The 15,149-nt window shown below is 41.9% G+C and overlaps 1 protein-coding gene across 1 annotated transcript in view; it reads left to right on the top strand.

Annotated features, from left to right (window-relative positions):
* The window catches only part of CNOT11 (CCR4-NOT transcription complex subunit 11), a 15,285-nt gene extending 3,831 nt beyond the window's left edge, over window positions 1-11,454 (top strand). The window contains exons 3-7 of the mRNA XM_004369311.1: window positions 3,208-3,360; window positions 5,281-5,483; window positions 6,785-6,987; window positions 10,955-11,051; window positions 11,131-11,454. Of these exons, the coding sequence (XP_004369368.1) occupies window positions 3,208-3,360; window positions 5,281-5,483; window positions 6,785-6,987; window positions 10,955-11,051; window positions 11,131-11,328 (854 nt within the window). The 3' untranslated portion in view covers window positions 11,329-11,454. The remainder of the gene's footprint in view (window positions 1-3,207; window positions 3,361-5,280; window positions 5,484-6,784; window positions 6,988-10,954; window positions 11,052-11,130) is intronic.
* The last annotated feature ends 3,695 nt before the right edge of the window (window positions 11,455-15,149 follow it).

The following is a 15,149-nucleotide window of genomic DNA, read 5'->3' as shown; positions in this document are numbered from 1 at the left end:
CTCGTGGGGAGCACTAGGAAGGAAGACTCGATGGTGGGGCATTCTCATGGGGGGCACTAGGGAAGGAGGACTCAGTGGTGGGGCATTCTCGTGGGAGCACTCCGGAAGGAGGACTCGGCGGTTGGGCATTCTCATGGGGGAGCACTCGGGAAGGAGGACTCGGGGCATTCTCATGGGGGCACACAGATTTTTAATACAGTAGGTTTTATGGCAATCTGTAAGTCTGACGTTAGTAACGGCTGGCGTAGGTGGAGAGGACTGCCTGTTTGGGACTAAATGAGGATTGAGAATCTTGGCAGAGGCCAGGCTTGCCTCATACTGTCCTCCATCCAGATTGAAGTGTCCTGACCCGTTCATTTTCACAAGTCCAAAAGCAAGTAAATAATTAACTCTGCATGTCTGCCCTGCAGCTAGCTGCCCAGATCATGTCTATGAAAGCCTGAAATTCAGAGATCTTACTATGGGATCTCTGGACCAAAGGTGTGTTTATGGATTATGTAGTTTGCATTTTCTTGACTTTAAAAAAACAAGCAGATGGTTTAAACATAAGTAACTATAAGAGGCAGAGTTTTTGCCTGTTCACGTCATTGGTTTTATTAAAAATTCCTAACAAACACATATTGCTTATTAGTTTACCATACAATTTTAAAAAGTTTTCTTACATCTTGACCAACACAGTGTGTGGTCTTTTTGAACTTTGTCAATCTGAGATGAAAAAATGGCACCTTGAGATAATTTTAATGAGCATTTTTCTTGTTAAACAAATGAAGTTGAACATTCTTTCATGTCTGGCCATTTTTCCATTGGGTTGATGGTCTTTTATTGACTTCTGTAGCTCTTCAGGTAATTAGGAATGTAGCCCTCTGTTTTTAACGTTACAAAATCTGAAATAGAATATTTTCTAAAACATGCAAGTATATTTTAAGGAATTACAATGAAGGGAGCTGAGAGCAACCACCCCCCATGCAGGTTAAGAAACGGAGCATTGTCAGGGCTAGGGCCTTGTGTGTTTCCTCCTCCCATCACCAACCTTTTATTTTTAAGTAATATTTTATTGAGTTTTTGGTGAAGGTTGACATGGCAGGTTAGGTTTCCACATTTGATGTTTGACAATTTCCACACAGATTGTTCAGTGACGTTAGTTAAATTTATCACAATGTCAACATTCTATTGAATTGTGTTGTTTGTTCCGTTTCCAGTACTCTGGTTTCCCTGCCTCCTTATCTTCTCATCTTTGCTTTTGAGTAATTGTTGCCCTTCTGGTCTCCTACTGATGGTTTTTAAGTAGAGCACCAATCTTACGGGTAATATGCTTTATTTTGCGGGCCACTCTGCTATTTCACTAAACAGCGATCTCAAGGATAGGCTTGGTTCTAGGTTTAAACAAGTGTCTCAGGGCGATAGCCTCAGGGAGTCCTCTGTTCTCTACTGTTGCAGTTTGTCTGTTTTTTGTTTTTTAAGTAAGAATTTATGTTCTCCGTATTTTTCTCCCATTCTATCTGGTACCAACTGTTGTGAGCTTGACTTTTGTGATAATCATTCTCAGTCCATTTTGTGCATGTCTCTGTAAGCAGTACAGTTTAATTTTGCAAGTTGTTGAACTTTATATGTATGGAATTTGTGTTCTTTTTTAAATTTTGTTGTTGTTAGGAATATCCAAAGCAAAACATAAGCCAGTTCAACCGTTTTTACATGTACAATTCAGTGATACACATTCTATTCTTCGAGTTGTGCAACCATTCTTATCCTTTTCTGAGTTGTTCCTCCCCCACTAACATAAACTCACTGCCCCCTAAGGTCCCTATCTAATCTTTCAGTTGCTGTTGTCACTTTGCTATCATATAGATCATTCCTAAAAGAGCGTAATGCTCAAGGCAGACATTTTTACTAGTTAAGCTAAACTATTGTTTGGTTTTAAGATTTAAAGATTATCTCAGGACAATAATTTCAGGGGTTCAGCCAGCCCCCTTGGCTCCAGGAAGTCTGGAGTCCACAAGAATTTGAATTTCTGTTATGCATGTTCCCTGTTTTGATCAGGATTCTTCTATGAGATCTTTGATCAAAGTATTCACTAATGGTAGCCGGGCGCCATCCAGTTCTTCTGGTCTCACGGCAGAGGAGGCAGATGTTCACGGAGGCAGTTAGCCACACATTCCATATCCTCTTCCTAGTCCTGACTCTCCTTCCTGGGTTGTTTCAGGCAGAGACCCGTCATGCTTTCGATGGTGGCTTGCAAGCTTTTAATACCCCAGGCACTATGCAGTGAACTAGGAGGTAGAACAGAAGCACTAAACATGTTATTAGGCCTGTTGACTAGGATGTCCTGTGAAACCAGGACCCTAAACCTCCAAACCAAGGAACCAGATCCCATGAGGTTTTTGGTTATCCATAAACAGCCAAATTTGTACTTTCTTTTTGTTGGGTGTTGTGAGATGCATCCATGTTAGTGCCTGTAACTGTAGTTGGTGGTTTTTTATTGCTGTTGTGGTGTATTCACACAGTGGAAGACCAAGCTCTATCCATTCCACTGCTGATGGACTTGACCATTCTTACAGACTCCTAGAAGTGTTGCTTCTAGGTGGAAGGCTATGCACAGGTAAAATTTTACTAGGTAATGTCATTGTTTTCCAGTGTTGCTCTGCCATTGTTTACACGCATCAGCAGTGTGCAGGTTCCTATTACTGTACATTCTTCTCTGCCTTGGATTATGTCAGGTTTGTTCATTTTTGCCAATCTGGAGGCTGTATAATAGTATCTTGTGTTTTAACTGATTTTTCCCTGGTTTCTAATGGAATTGAACATCTTTTAAGATGTTCAAACTTTTCCTGTAAAGTGCCCACTGAAATCATTTGCCCATTTTTTCCTGTTGGGTTCTTTTCGTTTTTTTTTTTTTTTTTTAAAGATGGATTTGTAGGAGTTTTATATGTCTGTAGGAGCCCTGGTGGCACAGTGGTTAAGAGCTCAGCTGCTAACCAAAAGGTTGGCAGTTCAGATCCACCAGCTGTGCTTGGAAACCCTGTGGGGCAGTTCTCCTCTGTGCTGTCGCTCTGAGTCGGAATCAGCCAGTGGCGTTTTCTGATGTCTGTATATACTGAATGTGCCCCTTGGTTTATATGTGTTGCGGGTATCTTCCCCAGGTAATGCCTTGTGTTTTCACTCTTCTGTTGTCCTCAATTTTAAAATGTCTCTTATTTTAACCTTTTCTAGAGCGCCAGTCGGAATTGCCAACCCAGAGTAAGGCTAGCTTCCCTAGTATTCTCAGTGACCCAGACCCGGATTCTTCCAATTCTGGATTTGACAGCTCGGTCGCCTCTCAGATCACAGAAGCTTTAGTCAGTGGACCAAAACCGCCTATTGAAAGTAGGTACACGTGGATTAATTTCATACCCTTGGTTTTCTTGAATCAGCATCCCCGTCACTTGTTTTCTGAGATACCGCATTATTTTCTTGGTTACTTCGCTTGGGTTTAACATGAACCTTTTTAGTACAGTGTCTAGAACGTAGTAGAGGGCTCGGTAGAAGTTTCTTCTTACAAAAATGTACCTATCGAGTGTTTTATTAAATACCATACCTATTGTCGGTAAGAAGCCTTGGTGGCACAGTAGTTAAGAGCTCAGGCTGCTAACCAAAAGGTCAGCCATTTGAATCCACCAGCCGCTCCTTGGAAGCCCTATGGGGCAGTTCTACTCTGTCCTCTAGGGTCGCTATGAGTCGGAATCGACTCGACAGCAACGAGTTGGTGTTTTTGTTTGTTTTTTTTTTAATTGTCAGTATACCTGAAGATATAAATTCCCTGATTTTACTAAAATGGCTCAGTTTTTATAGTCTATGGTCTTCTTGTTTTTATACCTTTATGAATCATATCACTGTCATCACCTTTTCCATTTTCAAGTTTTACTCGTCTTATTATTGTTGATTTACTTTAATTCTAAGAAAATACCTACTGAATTTGTAATAATATAGTTGCATCTTATGCTTTTGTAGGTTTCTCTGGCTTTAATGATGAATGCCGACTTTCTGCTTAGGGATAGGAACTTCCTTTCCAGATTATAGTGCCACCAGAAGTTTAAAATTTACACGGTGACTTTTTATGCCGTTTGGTTCACAGTAGATCTTGGATGTAAATGGATTTACTATTTAAAGGTTCAGATAGTCGCAAGTGTTCCTGAAGGTCTCTGGGGCGTGTAATGATTTCTGTTTAATATTTACGTTTTCAGTATTTGACTCTGAATTGCATGGGCCACCAGCAAGGTGTGTGAAAAGCACATCCCTCAGATAAGTGAGTCCAGCCATCCCCATCTCATGGGAACTGCCTCTTTCTCACCTAAGTGGCCATTCTCATGAAGTGTTAAACACTTTCTTTCTTTTATAAATGGCCTGAAAAGAGATTCAGATACAAATTATGGTGATATAAGTGAAGAGACAGTATGAATGTATAAGAAAGCGATTCTTTGCCAGAAAATAAAGTTTTCGATAAATTAGAATATAGTCTCAAATTTGGCAAGAGGTCAGATCCATGCAAGGAATAAACCAGCTTATGCCCTAGGTTGGAACCCAAGGGGGGTGTGAAATTGGTCCCAGCCAGCATTTATTCTAGTAGGCTTATAACTTAGGGACCAGTCTTGGTTAATAAAATTGTTAAGAGGTCTCGAGTCACTTCGTTTTCCTGTTGTACTTTTACTGTCTTGTAAAAATGAATATGGTGTTTATGACTATGGGGATCCATGCAAGTCTCCAGATACATTAGAGAATGTCACAAGCCAGTTATACTTTTTTTCTCCTGCTATTCTATCTCCATGTAATTTGCTACTTGAAGGTTATAAGATGCAAAGATATGACACTAACAAGTCATAGTGATCGCTGAACAGTGTTACATAACTAAGAATAAGCTTAACGAAGACAAATCGCATTTTTTCCTTTTTCCCATCAGAAGACTTAACACCAATCTAGCAGTTGTACCCTTCTGTTCCCAAGTGGTGGTCATTCCTGAATTAAAACTGTCGAGAGGATGCGATGCTTGTCTCTCCTCTTCAAAAATTAACAGATTTGTTCTCTGGCATAATAATGTTTTGTCCGTGTTTAATTTTCTCGTTTGTATTCTGAGTGAAATCCTGACTTTCTATATCATTGCTCCTTCTGATTTTGAAGTTTGAGAGCTTTATCATATTATCCTTATTAAAAGAGGCATTAGTGTACTTCACTCAGTGAAATGTGTGCAATGTATACTTGTACGCATGTCAGCTTCCTGATAAAAGCAGTCAGATATTACTATCATTACAGGCCATTTTCGGCCAGAGTTCATTCGCCCTCCACCTCCACTCCACGTCTGTGAGGATGAGTTGGCGTGGCTAAATCCAACAGAGCCTGACCATGCAATTCAGTGGGATAAATCAATGTGTGTTAAGAACAGCACTGGTGTAGAGATCAAGCGAATAATGGCCAAAGCCTTCAAAAGCCCTTTATCTTCTCCTCAGCAAACACAGGTATGTATTTATCGCAAGCATTTTCTCCTCTTTAGCACGTGAAGAGTTTATTCATTTTTATTCTTCCTAAAGTGACAAATAACCAACAGAATAATACTGTCAACATGAGCCAGCACATAGGACGTCTCAAAGGTCTTTTGGATCTCTGCAGCTTTGTTCCACCTTCCCCTTCTGGTACTTTTATTCTGGCTGGGGAAGGAATCTGTGACCGGTTTTGACTCTGGGAGAGGGGGATAGGCTGATCTCCCTTTCTTTGCCTGCTTCTGCTGTCTGGGACTAGGCACTTCGCATACATTGTTACGTTGAAACTGGACAGTAACTCTTCTGAGAGTGAGTGGACTGACTGACATTTGGGAGAGGAGGAAGATGAGGTGCAGAGAAGTAAACTAGTTTCCAGGTCACTCAGCTGGTTAGTGGTGGATTAGAGATTAAACACAGTCCCTGTGGCTTAAATGTAAGATGAAATGGCCCACTGTAGGGAAAGGCCAGGATGATCTTGTGGAAGGTTTTTGGCTGGTGGATTTTATTCAGTTTGCATACTTTCAAATTAGGATTTATTGGGAGAAACATCTCCAACCTGGTTTACCACCAGAGCTACTATTTTCAAAGTCGAGTCATTACCTTTGCAGTTCCATTCACTCTGCTTTACTAGACAGTCCTGAAACCCAGTCTGCTATGGTGCGTACAGATAGACAGGAATAAGAATAAGAACGTTTAAAAGAAAAAGCACTTATTTGGCACAAGAAAATATTTTTGAGAGTACCTGTTTGAATTACAAAGTGTGAGCGCAACTTGAGCCATGAAACACTGCAAACTGAAGAGTTGAGCAGAGGCGGATCTCCTGCCTCCGCCCTGCGCCCTTCTCAGCTGCTCTCCTCTGCCAGTGCTGGGCTGGGCCGCTGTTTCAGATGTCCCTCGGTTCTCTGTGGTGTGTGCTTTTCAGGGGAACTAGCTGGTAATTAAGATTATTTTTGGTTATAACAGATGATAGAAAAAAATCGACAGAGGACTTACAGGACAGTATTGTTAAAATATTGAGTCTGGTTTAATGTTCAGGAAGAGAATCACTAGCATGTTCGTAAAGTGCCTTGAGATGTTTCCATTCACTGTTTTTATAATTCAGATGTAAATTAAAAAATACCAGGACATGATGATTCGTGGGTTTGAGAGAGGACGTTTATGAAGTTGGTTCATTACAGCTAATTTTATAATTTTTGTTTAAAATCCTTGTTTTTTTTTGCATACAGGGATGAAAGAATTTCTAATTTTACTCAGGAACCTCTCTTTGTTTGGTTATTTAGCTCCTGGGTGAGTTGGAAAAAGATCCCAAACTTGTTTATCATATTGGCCTGACTCCAGCCAAACTTCCTGATCTCGTGGAGAACAACCCTCTAGTGGCTATAGAAATGTTGCTGAAACTGATGCAGTCGAGCCAGATAACCGAGTATTTTTCAGTCCTAGTCAATATGGACATGTCCTTACATTCAATGGAAGTTGTAAATCGGTAAGTCTCCCTCTGCCAGTTTTCTCTATTTGATCAGTGTGTGAGCGTATATAGAATCTGATTAAATGGTCAGGAGGAAAAACTAGCACCTTTTTTTTTTTCCTGATACTATCTGTTGGCCTGAGATAGCCCGTCACGAGATAACCTGAGCCTTAGTGTTCACTGCGTGTGAGTTTAGCATGAGTTGGAATCGGCTCAACGGCAGCGGGTTTGTTTTTTTTTTTTTTTGTTTGTTTAGTAGGCAGTCTGAGACGGTAGCCTTTCAAACATACTTAGCATTAGTAGAAGCATAAATGAAATGTAGTGGCCAAAATTTATTTACTTTACACAGTTGTCTTCTTTATCCCTGGACAAGCTCAGCTATTACATCCTTAGTGACGAAAGGCTGTAGCATGGAAAAGTATGCGTCATGAGATCTGAGAGAATTCTGGGTCGGGAAAGCCGGTGTATTGCTTATGCTCTGTACAGTGTTGCGTGGCTTATTTGCCACTCACTTTTTATGTTGTTTTCCTTACAGATACATTCTAGGTAAATTATGGATTTTATAGGCTTGTGGAGGTCAGCTCGGGAGCCTGCTGGATTGTTTCTATATAGGGTGGCTGTAGGCCCGGGTTTGCCTGAGATAGTCCTGGTTTAGGTTTGTTACCTGCGCTCTCATACCTTTGGTGTCCTGTCTTTGGATGGTAAATTATATGGTTCCTCGACTGTGTGGACAAATCCATTCTGAGTGTCCAACAGCTAAACTTCAGCGAAAGCACTGTTTTTGCATTGTAAAGATCTGTGTGACACAGCTGTGGCCATTGCGACAATCTGCACGTGTACGACGATCATCATGTTGTTCGGTCATACTCTGAGCCGTTCCCGAGTTCTCCCATCACCTGCATGGAAGCTTGGTGTCCCCTAAGGATTGAGGCCTTTCCCCCGTTCCTAGTAACCACTGATCGTCTTTGGTCTCTATCCCTTTGCTTACTCTAGATATTTCATAGAAATGGGATTGTACAGTGTTTGTCTTTGTGTGACTGACTGATTCGTTCAGCATGTTCTCAAGGCCCATTCATGTCATAGCAGACATCGGAACTTCAGGTCTCTTTATGGCCGAGTAATATTCCATTGTATGTGTGTATCACATTTTGCTTATCCATTCGTCTGTTGATGGACATCTAAGCAGTTTCTGCCTTTTGGCTACTGTGAAAAGCGCTTCAGTGAACATTGGTGTACACGTACCAGTTTTTGAGTCCCTGCCTTCAAGCCTTTTGGGTATATACCTAGGAGTGGAATTGCTGGGTCATATGGTAGTTCTATGATCAACTTTTTGAGGAGCTGCCCAACTGTTTTCCTCAGCAGCTGCACCCTTTTACATTCCCACCAGCAGTGGATGAGGGCTCCTGTTTTCTCCACAGCCTCCCCAACACCTGTTGTTTTCTGGTTTTTTGGATCACAGCCATCTTGGTGTGTGTGAAGTGCTAGCTTATTGTGGCTCTGACTGCATTTCCCTAATGACTGATGAAGGAGCCCTGGTGGCGCAGTGGTTAAGTGCTCAGCTGGTAACCAAAAGGTGGGCAGTTTGAACTCACCAGCAGCTCCACGGGAGAAGAGGCCTAGTGATCTGTTCCTGTAAAGATTACAGCCTTGGAAACCCTACAGGGAAGTATGAGTCGGAATCGACTTGATGGCACACAATAACAGCTACTAGAGATGTTGAGCATCCTTTCATGTTCTTGCTGGCCGTTTGAATATCCTGTTTGATGAACTGTCTGTTCAAGTCCTTTGCCCATTTTATCTTTTTTGTCTCTTTGTTAAGTTGTTAAGAGTCCTTTATATAGTCTGGATATTCAATTGTTATCCAGTATATGGTTCTCAAAAATTTTCTCCTGATCTTTAGGTTTTCTATTTACTTTTTTGATAAAAGTTCTGAGTGAACAAGGGTTTTTAATTTTCACGAGGTCCCGTTTATCTGTTAGGCCTTTTGTTGTTCACGCCTTCAACGTCCCATCTAAGGATCCATTGCTAACAACTAGGTCCCGAAGCATTACCCCTGTGTTTTAAGAGTTCTGTGGTTTCAGGTCTTACGTTTAGATCTCTGATCCATTTGGAGTTAGTTTTCATCTGTGGTGTGAGGTGTGGGTCCAGGTTCTTTCTTTTGCTTGCTTTTTAGCATCTATTTGTAATTTTGGATTTATTTCCACCTACTTGAAATGGTACTAAAGAAGATATCCTTTTAACCCAATCAACTGGTGAAAGAAATGACCATTTTCAGAAAAGCCTGCCTGGACCCTGAGTGATGGAGAGTGTGTGCAGAGGTGGAGGGTACACTCTCTCGGGGGTGGGAGAGGGAGGAAGCATGCGACTTTCAGCTTGTTTTTTGACTTTGTCAGCTTTCGCTGGCAAAACCGGTTAGCTGCTTGTTAAAAACGTGCTGTTTCTGCTTTCTCCTTGTTCGGTTAAGACTTGTATTCAGTCAAGTCTCACTCTGCTCTCTGGGCTAAATTCTGTCCAGGTCCTTTGGACTGATTAAACTCTGAGTGGTCACACCTTACCAGGCATTGGGAACTGAGTCCAAGAATAACTGCATCTTTTATCAGGATTACTCTATCTCCCTGGTTATCTTTAAGTTTCAAGGACAAGGTCCTGGTATTCTGTGTCATCCCCCCCCCCCCCATGCCTGTCATATTGTATCAGCCATGAGTGTTAAACTTTGGTTGCTGACCCACACAAGTGACTTCCAGTGGCAGTGTTCCTGGGAGCATTCATTCATTCCTCATTGCCTTATAAAGAAACTTCTGTGGTCACATAAGTTAGAACATGCAGTATGTGTGAATCTTCGTTTGGAAATTCATACTGAATGTTGGCGTAACAAAGGCTCTGCAGTAAAGGAACACTGTTTAATGTAACCCAGTGTTTTCCAGACTCATGGGGGCATGGAATACCCACTTGCACCCCACTTTGGTTGAGTTTTTTTGTTGTTTCTTAAATCATTCCATGGAATCCTTTGGGAAATACAATAGTCCCCCCTTCACCGTGGGAGATACTTTCCAAGACGCCCCGTGGATGCCTGAAACTGCAGATAGTACCGAACCCTATATATCCTGTTTTTTCCTACACACATCTATGATCAAGTTTAATTTATAAATTAGGCACAGTAAGAGATTCACAACAACAGTAATAAAATAGAGTAATCATAATAGTATACTGTAAATAAAGTTACGTGAATGGGGTCCCCGGGCGGGACCCTACTCATTGGACATTTTCAGACCCTGCTTGATTGCAACCGTGGAAGGCAAGCAGTGGATAGAGGGGATTACCATGCTAGCTTTCGCCTTCAAGATTCTGAAATCTGCCTTTCCCGGAACGTGCCGTGCTGGCGCAGCCCTGAGCCTTTATTTGGCGTCGTTCCTCACTCAGGAGCACGGCTCCTTGGGTTTCAGTTCCTCAGGTGCCCTTTTAAAGACTTTTCCCCACTCTTCTCACCTACGTTACTCTTTCTGCAAACCCCTCATTGTAGTACTGAGTTATGTATTGTACTTCTTAGTTAACTAAACTTACACTTTCCTCACAGACACACTACACTGCCTTCATTGCACTTAAACAGGTAACAGGAGTTTAATAAGCATTACTTAAATGAATATAATAATTGCCAGTATTATTAGAGCTTGGAAAAGACGATGACTTATATTTTAGCCAAGAGCACACAGGGACATAGTGCTCAAAAAGTAACTGTTGAATGACTGTGACATGTAGTGCTAAGTACAGACTTAAAAAACGGGAAGAATCATTTGTGAGTGAATGAGTGTGGCTCTTAGGCTGATTTGCCAGAGTGTACTTAAAACTAGGCAATTGGGTCATATATCGGAAATTTTCATCAAATGACCAGGGGAAATTGCTTTTTTATGATTAATACTGAGTCATTTTTTAAATGTTAGCAAATAAAACTTAACAGCCTTAATTTTCTGACTTTTTAATGAAACAGACTAACTACAGCTGTTGATCTACCTCCTGAATTTATCCACCTTTATATATCCAATTGCATCTCCACTTGTGAGCAAATTAAGGATAAATATATGCAGGTGAGTCATAGAAATTTTTGTAAATTCTATGAATGACACCGACAAAATGAACGCACCAAAAACACCGTTTGTTTTCCAGAATCGTTTGGTGCGTCTCGTTTGCGTCTTCCTCCAGTCCTTGATCCGCAACAAAATTATTAATGTGCAGGACCTGTTCATAGAAGTGCAGGCGTTCTGTATTGAATTCAGTAGGATACGAGAAGCTGCTGGCCTCTTCCGGTTGTTGAAGACGTTGGATACTGGGGAAGCCCCTTCTGAGGCTAAAATGTCAAAGTAATACCTCGTGGGAACGATGCCATTTATTGTTCAGCCATACTGTGGTTTAATTTTCAAAACTGTTAAAACCCTGCGTGGATTGCTGGGTCTAGTGCATATAACAACACTTTATCTACGTAAAGCAAAATTTTACTTTCATGGATGAGTCCTCCCTTTAGATGAATTTTTGGTAAGAACTTGGAAAAATGTGTCTTTGAGGTGTCTTGTTGATAATTATCCATAGGAGGAACAGTTATCCCAGAAAACCATCACTGCAAACGAGCAGGTGAGCCCTGAAGAGCAGAGTGGCTGTTTTTGTTTAAAAGTCACGTTACAGGATTCTGAGAATTCATGAATCCCGTTTTTCTGAGGTTCCAGTGCTGATGTATTTCATGAGAGTAAATGAAGACATTCTTAAGCATTTGTGATACTGTCCTCGATGTGACCCAAGTCGAGGGGTTTAAAGCCTCTGGGGCCAACAGAAACTTGCTTCTCGAGTCCATTTACGCGGGCGGCTCCGGACTTCTCGTTAAGCAGCATCTGCACCAAGGACATCTTGTAACTTTACCCCTTCTTATCGCGGGGACTCACTCGACCAGAGAGTGAGCGTATTCCTTGGGAATCTTCCAAAAACATGGGAACGCTCAGAAACCTTCTTCTAGGCCAGAATAGCTGGTACAGTTTTCTGTTGTTGTTCTTTTAATCCTCTGAAGACATTTGCTAGTTCTTCTGTTATTAGAATAAACTAGTCTTTTTTTAAAAAAAAAAGTTTTTTTCAAAGAAAAAACATCAGTTAGTGCTTTGAGAGGCAGGAGCACCACTGAGGAGTACCATTTGAAATGGCTTGCTGCGTGGGAGCTGTTCTTACCCCCGTGTCTGCAGTGGGGCAGCTGACACGTTTTGAGAAGCATCAGGGTGAGGCGGTATTGTACGGACTTTATTCTTCACTGAACTCTTGGACAACAGTGCCTTACATTAAAGTTCTTTTTATAATGAATTCTGTTGTTTCATTTACTGCAGTATTTCCAAAGCATATTCTTGATAGAGAAAATCTGTTCAAAAGGAATTACCTTCAAATCCAATCTTTAGCAAAAGTTAAAGAAAACCAACCCTAGTGATTTTAAATAATTTCCAATCTAGTAATATTGGAGAAAGAGCAGTGTGCATCTAGATTTACAATGCTGTGTATCTAAAGTGATGGTGCCAACGACAACATTGTTGTTTTCCAGCTTTCTGACTAGAAAAAAAAAAAACTCCCTTAGAATTCAGCTTCGACCAGTCTCACTGAATAGTGCTGCTTAGTCCTCTCAGTTTCTCATTGGCTTGCCTATCAGCTTTGGGAAAAGAAACAGTTCATTATTAAAATGCTTTTTGGTATGACAGTATATCAACCCAACTTAGCTTCCAGGAACTACAGATTCTCTGACATTTAGCTTAGTACATTTAGCAGGCGGCTCTTCCTGCTTTTCAAACAGGTGTGGTGCCCGGCCCGATCGTGAAGAAGCCATGAGCAGCTCTGCCACTAAAACAAGCTCGTGCCACCTGTACAGATCACGGGATAGAGAAGAGGGAGCAACCGATTATTCTTTCTATGCTGAATAAACAGGCCCAAAGATTGAGTAACTTTGCAGGGATCACACACAGGGTTTGGGAGTGAGGTCGCCAAGGAGCTGCTGAACTGAAAAAATGTTGACTCTCCATGCATGTAATAAACCTATTTATGTAAAATAGTTCTTTAATGAAGTTCTGGAAGTTAAGTATGACTCAGATTTAATTTTGGTATTAACAGCGTTTCTTGGTATCTCGCCATCTTTAGGAAATGAGGTTTCTGAAGGCGCTTGGCAAACCACAAAACGCAACTGTTTTATAAACCTGAGTGTAAATCCATGTCTGTGTGCAAGCTGTCTCTAAAGGGGATGGGCCGGCTGTTTCCCGAGAACAGCAGCCCGCAATGCTTTTCCACCATTAAGTCGGGATTTTAACTCTAATCTGTGGTTTAAAAGTAGGACTGTTGCAAGTCTGATTTTCATCATGCTAAATATTTACGGTGGTATGATATCCTATTTCAGCATTAAATGTAAAACCATACCGTGTGTATGATGCTTTGTAAATAGCAAAGACTATCCGGGGGACCGGTCTAAGCTGAATTCTAAGGGAATAGTTGATTTTTTGGCTGGAAAACTGAAGAAAGTGATAGTGTCACCACTAGGAATAGACAAATCCTTGTTGGATGGCGCTGTCAGAATCGTGATATACTGACTGTGGTGGAGGGGTGCAGGGAGCTTTTAGAAAACAGCAATATGATTATACAGTAGAACCTGTGTAAGGTGGAAACCTGTCAGAAGGAAAACTCACTGGGTGTTTAGGAGGTAGGATTCTTAATAGAGAGCAACGGAAAGGTGGTAAGACTGCATCCTGTCCAAGGCAGTCCTGTCGAGTCCCAGCTCTCACAGGTTTCAGTGTTCTTGGGAAGGCAAGACCTGAACTGGGCTAAATCAGAATCCAGCTGGGAATGTGGTCTGGAAAAGCACACCCCCTAGAACGAGTAACTCCCGAGAGGGGACCCCACCAGCACCTACATCTTAGATGCTCAGAAATGATGCCAGCTTCAGGAGGGAAAGCTGCTGAGTGTTCGCGTGGCCTAATGTTGGGAAAACACTAGTCAGGACAGCGGTTCTCAAACGTGGGTGTACATCAGATCCCTGCCCCGCCCCAGCTTCTGATTCCGCAGGTCTGAGGTAGGGCCTGAGAATCTGCACTTTTGATGTTGAGCCAGGCAGCATCCTTCAAGAACCACTGATAACAGATCAATAAGGATTAAGTCTGCCAGAAGTACCCTGGCATGTTGATTTTTCTCCTGTCAGACTGTAAAACAGTACAACATGAACATTCATAATTATTACAGTTGGCCCTCCGTATCTGTGGGTTCCACATCTGTGGATTCGGCCAACCATGGGTCGAAAATATTTGGAAGAAAAAAGTTCCAAAAAAGCAAACCTTGAATTTGCTGCGCTGAGCCCTCTGAATCCGTGCAAGCGAAGTGCTGTGTAGGAATCCCCTCACGGCCTCCGCCATCTTAGCGCTGGGTGTTCGCACATCGTTCACCTCACATTTTTATCCCTTGAACAATACAGCGTAACAAGTGTTTCCACAGCGTTAGGTATTAGAAGTGATCTAGAGATGATTCAAAGTACACGGGGATGCACGTAGGTGATACGCAGATACTACGCCACTATATAAAGGACTTGAGCATCCAAAGATTTTGGTATCCGAGGGGGATCCTGGACCCAATCCCTCACGGATACTGAGGGACAACTCTAAGTGATGAAGGAGTGTGGTAGACGGAAAAGGGAATTCAGAGACTGGCATTTGAATCCTGGTTACCTTTTAAAAAGAAAAAACCAAACCAAACCCGTTGCTGTCGAGGTGATTCCGACTCAAGAGTGACCCTACAGGACAGAGTAGAACTTCCCCATAGGGTTTCCAAGGAGCACCTGGTGGATTCAGACTGCCTACCTTCTGGTTAGCAGCTGAGCTCTTAACCACTATGCCACCAGGGTTTCTGGCCTCTTTATGAGGTAAGTCTAACTGATGCCTTTGAATTGTGGTGTTGGCAAAGAATATTGACTATACCATGGACTTCCAGAAGAGCGAACAAATCTGTCTTGGAAGAAGTACAGCAAGAAAGCTCCTTAGAAGTGAGAATGGCAGCGTTTCACATACTTTGGACATGTTATCAGGAGGGACCAATTCCTGGAGAAGGAGACATCATACTCGGTAGAGGGTCAGTGAAAGAGAGGAAGACCCTCAGTGAGATGGACTGACACAGTGGCTGCAACAATG

Source organism: Trichechus manatus, unplaced genomic scaffold (assembly GCF_000243295.1).
Source record: "Trichechus manatus latirostris isolate Lorelei unplaced genomic scaffold, TriManLat1.0 scaffold00004, whole genome shotgun sequence".
Lineage (NCBI taxonomy): Eukaryota > Metazoa > Chordata > Mammalia > Sirenia > Trichechidae > Trichechus > Trichechus manatus.
This window is presented reverse-complemented; position numbering and strand designations above follow the sequence as displayed.